The 13,299-nt window shown below is 41.7% G+C and overlaps 1 protein-coding gene across 3 annotated transcripts in view; it reads right to left on the bottom strand.

Moving 5' to 3' along the window:
- Positions 1–13,299, bottom strand: part of NPAS2 (neuronal PAS domain protein 2) — a 248,538-nt gene that overhangs the window by 158,519 nt on the left and 76,720 nt on the right. For all 3 annotated transcript variants that reach the window (XM_030201427.1, XM_030201428.1, XM_030201429.1), the window contains exon 2: positions 1,233–1,286. In XM_030201427.1, the coding sequence (XP_030057287.1) occupies positions 1,233–1,286 (54 nt within the window). The remainder of the gene's footprint in view (positions 1–1,232; positions 1,287–13,299) is intronic.

The following is a 13,299-nucleotide window of genomic DNA, read 5'->3' as shown; positions in this document are numbered from 1 at the left end:
GGTTAAATAAATTCTTTCCTCTTTCCTTTATTCCTTTTAGTAGGCAGATGGTTGTTTCTCGAATCATACTTTTATTAGGCAAAAAAAGTATGGGGAGCTATATGCAGACATGCAAATTCTGTACTTCAGTTGTGTTACGAAAAAGGGCAAAACAAAGAGATAAGTAGAGTATTAGGATTAGGAAACAAAGAAACTGGTTGAACTAGTTCTGCTTAAAGTGGAAATGTTTAAATTTAAGACAGCTGGCAAACAGAGAATGTGATCAACAGTAGGCTGTTGTCTCCTAACACCTAAACCAAGGAATATGCTGGCAGCAAAACTCCGCTTGCCCCCTCAGCTGTCTGTGAAGATGTTTCATTGTATTCTACTGATATCGTGAAAATCGGATCTATGTTATTTGAATGTTCTTATGCGTGCCTATTAAGGCGTGTCATTTGTATTATGTTGACATTGTTTTTATCATATCTATATTATATAAATCTCTAACATGTTGCCTATTTGTATTGTACTGACATCGTAAGCATCACTTATGTGTTATATAAATGTTCTTCCGTGCTGCCAATTAAGAGGTAGGATTCCTACTCTGCTGACATTTACCACATTTCTGTTACATGATTGTTCTACTGGGCTGTTTTAATTTGTATATTTCTGACACTGCACCATGTTTTTCCTATTATTACGATTCAATTTGCCTATCGCCAAGTTTACCTCATTTATTGTATTTTGCCACTGTCTGGCTGAAATTGAAGGCTATGTATATTCCTGCATTCAAGTTTTTGAGCTACCCAAGAGTATTGCGGAATGAAGCAATTGGGTATACCAGGTAAAACAAAAGCACACCGTGTACCTTATATTATATGCCAGCAACTTTAAATTACTATAAGAAGCAACTTGATGCTATATTTGTTCTAGAAAATAAAAAAGGGCATGGTTTCCTAATGTAAACAAAATATAAAGAAGAGCACTTGCTGGTTGTCAGAAGGTGCAGCAAAAAGTAAAGCAGTTGTTCCGCATTTCAGCCAGAGATTAATCCAGCTATGTTACTGATTGATTCTATTCACTAGTAACAGATGCTTACTAAGTTTCTGAGTCAAATCTTTCATCATTTGGCTTTTTTTTTTTTCAATTAGAACAGATGCCATACCCTGGCAGGAAAGTAGTATTAATGCCATGTCAGGGAAGAACATAGAAAAACAAAGGGGGAGGGGGAGAAAGGAGAAAACTCCACTTACCTCTTTACTCTGACTTTTTCATCTTCATCCATTAGACTGTCCACACTGCCCTTCCTGTGAACAAAAGGCAAAGTCACAACTTGCCATTGGTAATTTTTAGCACAGCTTTCTGGTGAACATTTCCAAACTGAGTCACTTCTGCTTCACTGACAAACCACTTCTACAGTCTGTGCCTGCCCAGTGCTGTGTTCTTAATTTCAAGAAACAGCTAATGCTGGCGGGCATTTCTTATTTTAATTCCATTTGTTGTCTTGCCATGTCTTCAGCTTATATCTACTTTTAATTAATAAATATAAGTATATGCAAAACTGATAGTTCATTTTAGTGAGTTCTAGAGGATTCGCTTTAAATCTAAGTTTATACTAGGAGGGGAATAATTGAAAGGGGCACCCAAGTTTTCCTGAAGATGTCCTCGCAGGACGTCCTGGCGAAGGGGCGGGGAAACCTGTATTATCGAAACAAGATGGGCGTCCATCTTTCGTTTCGATAATACGGTCGGGGATGCCCAAATCTTGAAATTTAGGTTGACTTAGAGATGATCGTCCCCGATTTTTGGCAAAAATGGAAACCAAGGACGCCCATCTCAGAAACAACCAAATCTAAGCCATTTGGTTGTGGGAGGAGCCAGCATTCGTAGTGCAACCGGGCATCCTAGGGGGCACTGCAGTGGACTTCACAAATTGCTCCCAGGTGCATAGCTCCCTTACCTTGGGTGCTGAGCCCTCCAACCCCCCCCCCAAAAAAAAAAAAATCACTACCCACTACTGTACAACACTACCATAACCCTAAGGGGTGAAGGGGGGGGCACCTACATGTGGGCACAGTGGGTTTCTGGTGGGTTTTGGAGGGCTCAAATTTACCAGGTAGGGGGGATGGGCCTGGGTCTGCCTGCCTGAAGTGTACTGCACCCACTAAAACTGCTCCAGGGACCTGTATACTGCTGTCAGGGAGCTGGGTATGACATTTGAGGCTGGCATAGAGGCTGGCAAAAAAAAAAAAAAATTTAAGTTTTTTTTTTAGGGTGGGAGGAGGTTAGTGACCACTGTGGGAGTAAAGGGAGGTCATCCCCGATTCCCTCCAGTGGTCATCTGGTCAGTTTGGGCACCTTTTTGAGGCTTGGTCGCAAGAAAAAAATGGACCAAGTAAAGTCGCCAAAGTGCTCATCAGGGACGTCCTTCTTTTTTCCATTATCGGTCGAGGACGCCCATGTGTTAGGCACACCCCCAGTCCTGCCTTCGCTATGCTTCCGACACGCCAGGGGGCCCAAAATCGGCTTTCAATTATGCCGATTTGGGTGACCCTGGGAGAAGGACGCCATCTCCCGATTTGTGTCGAAAGATGGGCGCCCTTCTCTTTCGAAAATAAGCCTGTAGGTCAGTGTTTCTCAACTCAAGTCAAGGACCTCATTTCAATTGTGTACTCATGAGCTCTGATCAACAGAGATTTTGAAATAGACATTCCAAAAAATGAAATATTCTAATCACAAAATAGAATATAAAATTACTTTTTCTACCTTTATTTACTCGTTATTTTATTTTTTTTAATTGTGTTGGTCCAAGCTCTGGTTTCTGCTTTCTCCCATCTTCTCTCAATTCCCTTGTCATTTTTTCTCTCCTTTTCCTTTCAGCTTTCTTCAACTTATTTGTCTGCCTCTCTGTCCAGATTTAATTCATTCTTACTACCCAATCTTCAATTTCCACCTTTTTACTGCATTTGTCTACAGCTTTCTCTTTCCCTCACCCCAGCTCTCCTATTCCCCTTCCTCTTATTGTCATCTTTCACTAACTCTGTCCTCTTTTCCCATTCCATCCAGCATCTCTCCTCTCTCTCTCACCCCACCCTTCCATTCAGTGTCTTCCCCTCTATCTCTCTCCCCTCCCATGTCTACCCTCAACATCTTTGTCCTTTCCCCCTCCTCCCTGACTGCTGCTTCTCCAGACCAGAAGTGGCAAAACCACCTAAAGCAGTCCCAGGGCCAAAGTTTTCATGTGTGCACTGTCAACTCTGCCAGCCCCTGCCCTGAACAGGAAGATGACATCAGAGGGGGTGGGGAACCAGCAGAGTTGACAGCAGGTGCATGAAGACCACAGCCCTGGAACAGCTTTATGTTGTTTTGTCACTGCTGGTCTGGAGAAGCAGCAGCAGGGGTGGCAGTGGGAGGGAGGTGAGAATGGTCCTCTACTGCTACTACTACTTAACATTTCTAGAGCACTACTAGGGTACGCAGCGCTGTACAATTTAACAAAGAGAGACAGTCCCTGCTCAAAGAGCTTACAATCTAATAGACAAGTGAACGGTCGGTCCGATAGGGGCAGTCAAATTGGGGCAGTCTGGATTCACTGAATGGTAAGGCTTAGGTGCCGAACGCAGCATTGAAGAGGTGGGCTTTAAGCAAAGACTTGAAGACGGGTAGGGAGGGGGCTTGGCGTAATGGCTCAGGAAGGTTGTTCCAAGCATAGGGTGAGGTGAGGCAGAATACCCTTGGGGTATGCATACCACATGGTGAAAATCTTTGCTCTAGGTCACATACACTTCTCATAGATCTATACACATGCACACTCTGCAATACGTTTCTCACGAAAAATGGAAACAGAATTTATTTTGAAGAATGTTGCACATTTTTCTGTAATACATTTTTTCTGTATTATTAAAACTTACACAAAACCTAAACACTAAGACACTTTATTAGCTTGTGATATTTTACCACAGGTCCAATTTTATTCAATGATGTTACAAATAACTGTAGTTAATAGTAACATAACACACCTTAGTGGTAGCCCATGTTGATAACTTCCCTCCTTAGTGTTATATGAGATATGACATTGATGCTGCAAAGCTCAAGACTGAAAACAAAGGACTAGATTCAGTAAATGTCACTCAAAATTTGTCGCTGAAAAAAAATCTGTGTGAAGCGCTATTCCATAAACGGTACTCCGAGCTCAGCACTGTTTAAAGAATAGTGCTTTGAGCTGAATCCTGCACCAAACTTTGGGCACAAGAATTTACATCAACTAAAACCTGGTATAAAATCCTGGTGTGTAATTTAGGCGAGGATCCCTGGTATTCAGCAATACTGTGTGCATCTTTAGTGAATGCCTCTGACCTGCCCATGCCCCTCCTATGGCCATGCCCTCTTCTGAGTTGCGCGCTATAAGATTTGTTTGTGAATCTTTATATAATAATGCGTAGCAAGATGCGCGCAAATCCAAATTGTTGCCAAGTAACATCAATGATGGTTAGCACCCAATTTCTGATGCTAATTAGCTTGTTAGAGTTGTGTGCACATTCCAGAATAGCATGCAATTTTGCTTACGGAAATGTGCACGTCATTTATAGAATCCGGGGAAAGAGAGCAGAAAGAGCGAATAAGGTTAAGAACAGGACTTACTCAAGTGTGTAAAATTACTATGGAGTCTATTTTCTAGCACCAGGGTAAAATAATCAATCACAATTTGCATAGTGAAGTATCTGTCAGTTTGAACCACAGGTCCACTTTTTATGTTTTATAAAATCAAGCAACACATTTTATTTTAGCAACCCTTTTCCCGATTATTTGATGAGGGCAGAAGAACCTGAGCTAAACAATCCATTTTCACTCAGTAGTGACTGTGAGAGCAGAATAATTTAAGGTAGAATACTTTGCAGTTAAACCCAGAGATTAGAGGTTTACAGAGCAATTCTAAAAAACAAAACTAGATAGAGTAGGACCAATTCTATTCCAGCACAGGGATTGAACAAAACAAGTTTTTATTGTCACAAACTTTAAAATAAGACTTGATGCAGATCTGCGCTTCGGCGCACAGGCACCTGCCTCAGGAGTCAATAGTATCGGTATAGATAGTATTAAATAGGAACAGCAACAATTACATAAAAAAAGGAACAAACCAACCTCAGCGTCTTCAATGAGGATAATATCAACCATGTTCAGTGGACTGAAGAAAGGCATACTCCGAAACTATGTAGAAATGGACGCTTGATCTAGTTAATGGCTCTTTATCCTGGGGGTCATGCCTCATTGATTAAAAGAAGCTGTAGTTACCAAAGGAAGGGTTAGATGACAGTGATTATACTAATTTTAGACCCATTCCAACTTGACATTGCTTGCTAAATTAATAGAGAAGGAAGTAGTGCTTTAATAGAAGGATATCTGGAAGACAATAGTTTTCTAGACCCTCCCCAGGAAGGTTTTCAGGTGGGAAGTGGCACAGCTAGTTGCTTTATTATACTGTGTTCGTTTTTATCTGGATAAGAATATTTCAGTGCTGTTGATACCATTAATTCTTCATCTGCATTTGACTTAATGGAACCCCTATTGTTGCTACACAGAGATCAACAATTGAGGATGGAAGGAAGAGTTTTACAATAGGTTTTTTTGTTCGATGGATGAAGGTTTTGGGCTCCTTTTACAAAGTGGCGCTACCAATTAATGTGCGCTGAATGTGAAGCACCTCATGGGAACTGAGTGGGCTTCTTTGCATTCAGTGCACACTAATTTATTTATTTATTATTACATTTGTACCCCGCGCTTTCCCACTCAGAGCAGGTTCAATGCGGCTTACATAGTATTGATGAAGAAAAAATAAGTTAAGTATATCAGAATAAAAAGAAGTAAGTAGGTAGATATGGGCAAGAATGAAGGGAGTAAGAGAGGTATTAGCAAGGGTAGGTGAGCATTGGAGGAAGGGTAGAGGAGGCAGAAGGGAGGTGGGACATGGGATAAGCATAGGGAAATTAGGTGGGAGAAATGGTCTAGGTCATTATCGTTGTCTCCTGGATATTTGATGTATAGATGGGTTCATAGGATTAGTCTTGGTTATTTGGGTAGGCTTGCTTGAACAGATGGGTTTTTAGTGATTTCCGGAAGGGTAGGTAGTCACTAATTGATCGGATAGGTCTGGGGAAGACAGAATATTAGGTGTAATTCTGGGGTCTGAGGGTTTAGGGAAGGAACATAGTATGGTGGTAACCAAAGGGGCTTTTTATAAAATTGAAGTTTATCTGCCAATTAAAGACTATTATGATTGCACTGGCTTCCACTTTTGGAAAGATGCCTATTTAAGTTACTGGTGCAAATTTTTAAAGTTCTCCATACCCATAAGCTGGGATATTTCTTATGTACCTAGCCAATCTATGTAGTCTCAGCAAGAAAATATACTTGTGGTCTCTTGATTAGACAGTTTTAGGAAGCAAGATGGTGTTCAAGAGCTTTTAGTATTATAGGCACAGAGAAGTGGAATAAACTACCACCTGTTGAGACATGACGTTAATTTACTGTACTTCTGAAAATTTTTTAACACTCCTTTTCCTAACCAATTGTTGGAATTTAGTAATTTGCTTTTAGAAGACATTCCTTATTTTCCCATTTTTAACACATATTGGGGCTGATATTCAAAATCACTGAACTAGGTAGGAAAGGCTCCTAACCATTTAAATGGTACTCAGCTGCCTTTCTAGGGATATCCATGGCACTTACACCTGGATATTCCTTCTAACTGCAAAAATGGAAGCTGACTATTTTATGGGCAGTCCAGGTGCAGAGTCAGCACTTATTTAGTTAAGTGCCATCTGCCTTTAACCGGATATGTTAACTGGACAAATAGAGCCACATAAAAAGCCGTCCTATTTTTGCTACTACTACTATTTAGCATTTCTATAGGGCTACAAGGCGTACACAGCGCTGCACAAACATAGAAGAAAGACAGTCCCTGCTCAAAGAGCTTACAATCTAATAGACAAAAAATAAAGTAAGCAAATCAAATCAATTAATGTGTACAGGAAGGAGGAGAGGAGGGTAGGTGGAGGCGAGTGGTTACAAGTGGTTACGAGTCAAAAGCAATGTTAAAGAGGTGGGCTTTCAGTCTAGATTTAAAGGTGGACAAGGATGGGGCAAGTCGTAGGGGCTCAGGAAGTTTATTCCAGGCGTAGGGTGCAGCGAGACAGAAGGCACGAAGTCTGGAGTTGGCAGTAGTGGAGAAGGGAACAGATAAGAAGGATTTATCCATAGAGTGGAGTGCACGGGAAGGGATGTAGGGAAGGACGAGTGTGGAGAGATACTGGGGAGCAGCAGAGTGAGTACATTTATAGGTTAGTAGAAGAAGTTTGAACAGGAAGTATGAGATTAATGAGATTAATGAACCAAGGGAAGAAGTGTAGATAGAAAAGAGGAGGGGACCAAGAACAGAACCCTGAGGTACGCCGACAGGCAGAGGGATAAAAGTAGAAGAGGATCCACTAGAGTAAACACTGAAGGTGCGGAGGGAGAGGTAGGAAGAGAACCAGGAAAGGACAGAGCCCTGGAATCCAAGTGAGGACAGGGTATCGAGGAGTATGCTGTGATCGACAGTGTCAAAAGCAGCGGAAAGATCAAGAAGAATGAGGATGGAATAGAGACCTCTGGATTTAGCCAGTAATAGGTCATTGGAGACTTTAGTAAGCGCAGTTTCAGTTGAGTGGAGAGGGCGAAAACCAGATTGTAGTGGGTCAAGAATAGCATGTGAGGAGAGAAAATCAAGGCAGCGGTGGTAAACAGCACGCTCAAGTAATTTGGAGAGAAAAGGGAGGAGGAAGATGGGTCGGTAATTAGAGGGACAAGTAGGGTCGAGTGAAGGCTTCTTAAGGAGAGGTGTGACCACAGCATGCTTAAAGGCAGTAGGGACAGTTGCAGCGGAAAGTGAGAGGTTGAGAATGTGACAGATAAAAGGAATAAGAGCAGGTGAGATGGCATTAAGAAGGTGGGTGGGAATGGGATCAGAGGAACAGGTGCATAGGCGGTTGGTGGCCCAACTGTTTGGGGAGGCTAAAGGGGGTGGGGTTAGGGTGAGGTTGAGGGCGGGGCCATGGGCGGTGCTTACCTCCATAATTGTCTGACAACACACAGAAAAAAAAATAAGTAAAAATAAAATAGTCACAATTAATACCTTTTATTAAATTTAGATATTAGATTGTAAGCTCTATTGAGCAGGGACTGTCTCTTTGTGTCAGGTGTTCAACGCTGCGTGCGTCTGGTAGTGCTATACAAATGTTAATAATAATAATAATAATATTAGATATGTATCATATGTCAAAGAATAAAGTGGTTGCTCAAAGCATAAGCTAACCACAATCGCTCAACTGCAAAACACTATGCACAACTTTGTGCAAAAACACACTCAGAACCTTACTGTACCATAAATATTACTCTGGACAGAACCTAATACACCAATATACCACCCATATGGAAAATGCAGACCATCAAGAATATGAAACAAAGGATCATAATATCACAATTCTCATGTAGAGCCACAAAACACCCTTTTAGGGTGGATAGTGTTCACAATGAGCTCCTTTTATTAACAACCATATGTAGATCCTTCAAGAGGTAATGTCATGATTTAGGCTCTACACCCTTTCTGATGTTTTGGTGCCACCTCAGTAAGGCCAACACACAATCTCTCTACTGCAAAACACTATACACAAACTTGTACAAAAACACACTCATAACCTTACCAAACCATAACAGCATTAATTACAAGGACAGGATGAGCTACAACCTTATGCGTGGAAAGGCAGCACTGTAATTACACTGGGCTCTAAAACACCAGTACAGAAGCTAGTGAAAAAAATAAAAAAATAAAAAGGGCTGCAAATACTACACGCTAGCTGAATACTGCACCTTGATCACACATGAAAAACACATGACACAACAGATATGAAGGCAAAATACTGAACTGGAAAGTTACCTCAAGAAGTCAAACTCAGCATGCAGCAATACTAGAAAAATTTAAACTTGCATGCAAAATATCACAGATGCACATTTCCAAAAGCTGACATATTCCAATTAATACATTCTGAATAAAAAAATGTTTTCTACCTTTGCTGTCTGAGTATTTAGTTTTTCTGTTAGCTTTGCTCCCAGTTTCTGCTGTTGTATGCAGTGTCTTCTTTCCATTTGATATTTTCTCTCTCACCATGTCCACCATCCTTCTGTGTCCTTATGCGTCCTGTCTACCATCTGTAGCCCTGTCCCTATCCTTTCTCCAGTTTAAACATCTGCCCTCAAAGTGTTTCAATCCAGCCCTTAAATTCAGCAATTTCCCCTCCATCCATATCCAGCATTTCTCCTCACTCCCTTCTGTCCCTGGATCCACAATCTCCCTCTTTTTCTTTTTCTTTTTCTTTTTCTCTTTCCCCTCTAGTGTATATCTATCCCTCCCTCTCATCCATCCCCATGTACAACCTCACTTCCCTCCTTCTTCTCTTCCACTGCCCACATCACTCTCAGTATCTCCCTTCCTTGCACCCTGGGCCCAACATCTATCTCTTTCTTCCTCTTCCTTCCCCTTACAGCATCTCTCTCTTTCTGTCTCCCTCCCTCCCATTTCCATGTTCAACATTTCCCCTTTTCTCTTGCTGTGCATCTGTCCCTCCCTCCTCCTTCACATCCAGCATTTCTCCTTCTCTCTCCCCATGCATCTCCCCCCCACCACCAACATTTCCCACCTCCCTCGCTCACCTACCTAACATTACCCAATCATCCCAACAGTGCTCCTGTCTCTCCCTGTCTCCCTGCCATCAGCCAACATGCTGCCTCGGTCTTCCCCGCCGGCGCTGCCTCAGCCCCTGACTCCCTGCAGCATTCTTGTGTTCACCCATACCCGTCGCCGTCAGCGCTGCCATTCTTTCTCACAGGCAGCTCCGTTCCCGCTCCCCTTTGCCGCGTCCTCCGGCTCTCTCTGATGCACTTCCTGTTTAACAGGACGTGCATCAGAGAGAGCTGGAGGAGTGGACGCGGCAAAGGGGAGCGGGAGCGAGGCTGCCTGTGAGAGTGAATGGCAGCGCTGATGGTGACGGGGCGTGGAAACACGATTAAGGCAAATTACGAGGGGATGTTGAGTGGGCCCTGGCGGGGGGTGGGGGTTACGTGCGGGGGGGGGAGGCAAGGAGGGCTGTCGGTCGGGGAGAGCAGGAAGGAAGGAGGAACGGTGTGGGAGAGCTCCCTGGCTGCTGCGCAAGCCCTGCGTTTGTGAGGGCAGCAGCCAGGAAAACGTCAAGATTGGGCTGGGGAGGCTTAGCCTCCCCAAGCCTCTTATACGGGGCGCCTATGAATAGGTGGTACATTTTGAGGAAGAAAGGAGAAGTGTAGTTTCCTCTATAGTAACTTCAGGAAAGGAGGAAAAGGAATGAGGGGAATATCTGGAGATAAAGCCAGCAGCAGTGAAAAAAATCTCTGACATTTACCCCATTGTATTTTACACAGATTACTTAGGGGGTTGTTATCTGCAGCAGGGCCCATAGGAATAAAATGAGCCCTGCTGCAGATAACTCAAGCTAACCTTTAGTAAACAACACCTTTAATCTTAATTAGTTTATTTATTTATTGCATTTGTATCCCACATTTTCCCACCTCTTTGCAGGCTCAATGTGGCTTACAATACATCATGAATGGTGGAAATATATAAGAAAATAGGGATTTAGTATTTCAGAAGGATCTTGGGTAACATAATAATGATAAAACATGATAGTAGTATAACAAGCAGATATTATAAGACAGTTCTGGATGTATGTGGAGTTCACATTTGTTGATCTTTGTGGTATACCTTGTTAAACAGATGGATCTTCAGTAGTTTGCGGAAGTTAGTTAGTTCATAAATCGTTTTTAAGTTGTGCGGCAGCACGTTCCAGAATTGTGTGCTCAGGTATGAAAAGGTTGACGCATGCGTTAGTTTGTATTTTAGACCTTTACAGTTGGGGAAGTGAAGATTAAGGAATGTGCGGGATGAATTTTTAGCATTCCTGGGTGGTAAGTCTATCAGGTCTGACATGTAGGCTGGGTCATCTCCGTGAATGATTTCGTGAACTAGGGAGCATATTTTGAACGTGATGCGTTCTTTAAGTGGGAGCCAGTGTAGCTTTTCTCGTAGGGGCTTAGCACTTTCATATTTTGTTTTACTGACTATGAGTCTAGCTGCAGTGTTCTGGGCTGTCTGAAGTTTCTTGATTATTTGCTCTTTACAGCCAGCGTAGAGTGCGTTGCAGTAGTCTAGATGACTGAGTACCATTGATTGTACCAGGTTACGGAAGACGGTCCTTGGGAAGAAAGGTCTTACTCTTTTTAATTTCCACATTAAGTGGAACATCTTCTTGGTTGTGTTTTTTGCATGATTCTCATGTGTTAGGTGTCGATCAATGGTAACTCCAAGAATTTTTAGGGTGTCCGAGATTGGGAGATTCAGTTTTGGTGTATTAATGGTGGTGAATTTGTTCATGTTATGTTGAGAGGTGAGTATTAGGCATTGGGTTTTTTTCTGCATTGAGTTTCATCTGAAATGCATCCGCCCATGTATGCATGATATGTAGACTTTGGCTTATGTCATTGGAAATCTCCGTTAGATCTTGTTTAAATGGGATGTAGATTGTTATGTCATCTGCGTATATATATGGGTTGAGGTTTTGGTTTGATAGTAGTTTGGCCAAGGGTATCATCATTAAGTTGAATAGAGTCGGTGGGTTTTGGGGCGAATTTGTCTATGGTTACTTGAACCCTTGCTTCTGTTTATATCTATTTGATGCTGTAAACCATTTTGAATGCATTTTATTCAGTAAGATGATATAAAACCTGTTGAATACATAAATAAGACTCTAACACATTTTTATTTGGATCTGTCAGGGCTGAGCAGAATCAAGAGCCGGGAGATACATGAATCCATGATTTCTGAGACTCATTTTTGAGTAATATAGCCGCAAATCCACTGGGGTGAATTAATCCCACGGCCCACCAGTGGAAGTAGAGGAGGCCAGCACGTTTAAGATATTTTGGGCATACTGTGAGAGGCTAGGTGAAACATAAGGTGTTTTGGGGGAGTGGGTAGAGAACTGGTATCGGTTTACACTTGGGAATATATACTCTTGTTTACCCAATCTAGCTGGGCAGTCTGGACTAATTTGATCTTTTTCTGTTGTAATTTATTATCCTGCTATGAAGCATGTTACCCTAGTAAATATCCACAGCCTCCCATACCAGTAATGAACAGAGTGAACTAGCATTCATCATCAACTGGACACTGCCATCTTTATAGCTAAGAGTTCTTTTGGTTTGTCCATCCTCCTCCAGCCTTGCAAAACAAGATTAACCCATCCTTGGCAAACAGCAGAAAGTAGGTCAGTCTAGCATCTTTGCTTCAGGGTGATGATGTGATTGTAATAGCCTTGCTAGCAGGATCTTTCATGTAAGTTTGTAAGAAATGAAGTAACTAGGTTCATAACAGAGTACATAATAAAAAGCTTACAGCCATAGACTTTACAGAAAACAAAAAGCACAGCAGGTTCAATTTACTTGCAATTTATTGTACCTTTTTCTTCCCAAAAATAAACCCATTATGACTTGAAATAACACATTTTCAAGTTTAGAAACTTGCAATCAGATTGTCCCTTTGAAACCTTCCACAATTTAGAAAAAGACAAAAAAGATGTTTTAAGAAAACATTTGAACCAAATGTTATGTTTCATATATTCCTTGTCATCTAATGACTATAACCAAACTATAACATACGACGACAAAGAGTGAAGGGCGCTATCAGGTATCAATGTTGAAAATTCATCTGCAACTTTCAGGTGAATCATCATATTTGATCTCTTACAGTTACATAAAAGGTTAATTATGTTCTTTCAAATACTTCAGTTAGCTAGTATTAAACACTCTAAAGTATGTAGTCATTACTTAATAATTTTATAACGGGCCACCCATAGGCGGGTCAGTGACTCAACTGTTTGAAGAGGCTAAGGTGGGCATGGCAAGTTAAAACCTTTAGGGTGTGGGGGTGGGGCAACACCTACTTCAACAGTAAAGGGACAGTAGGACACTTTTGAAAACAACAGGGAAAAACCTTATCTGCTGCCTCCTCCTAGTACCTCTGTTACTAATGGTTTCATGCACACTGAATACACTCAAGGAAAATATGTGCCACAAAAATCAAAATATACACCAAACTAATTCAACACATTAAACAGAACACTATTTGCAGTATTATGTGCAAGTACTTTAACACCGCTACCAATCAGCCCTAGATCCCCAGTCTAGCATCTTCCTGTT

The sequence above is a fragment of the Microcaecilia unicolor genome, chromosome 4 (genome assembly GCF_901765095.1).
Source record: "Microcaecilia unicolor chromosome 4, aMicUni1.1, whole genome shotgun sequence".
NCBI lineage: Eukaryota > Metazoa > Chordata > Amphibia > Gymnophiona > Siphonopidae > Microcaecilia > Microcaecilia unicolor.
This window is presented reverse-complemented; position numbering and strand designations above follow the sequence as displayed.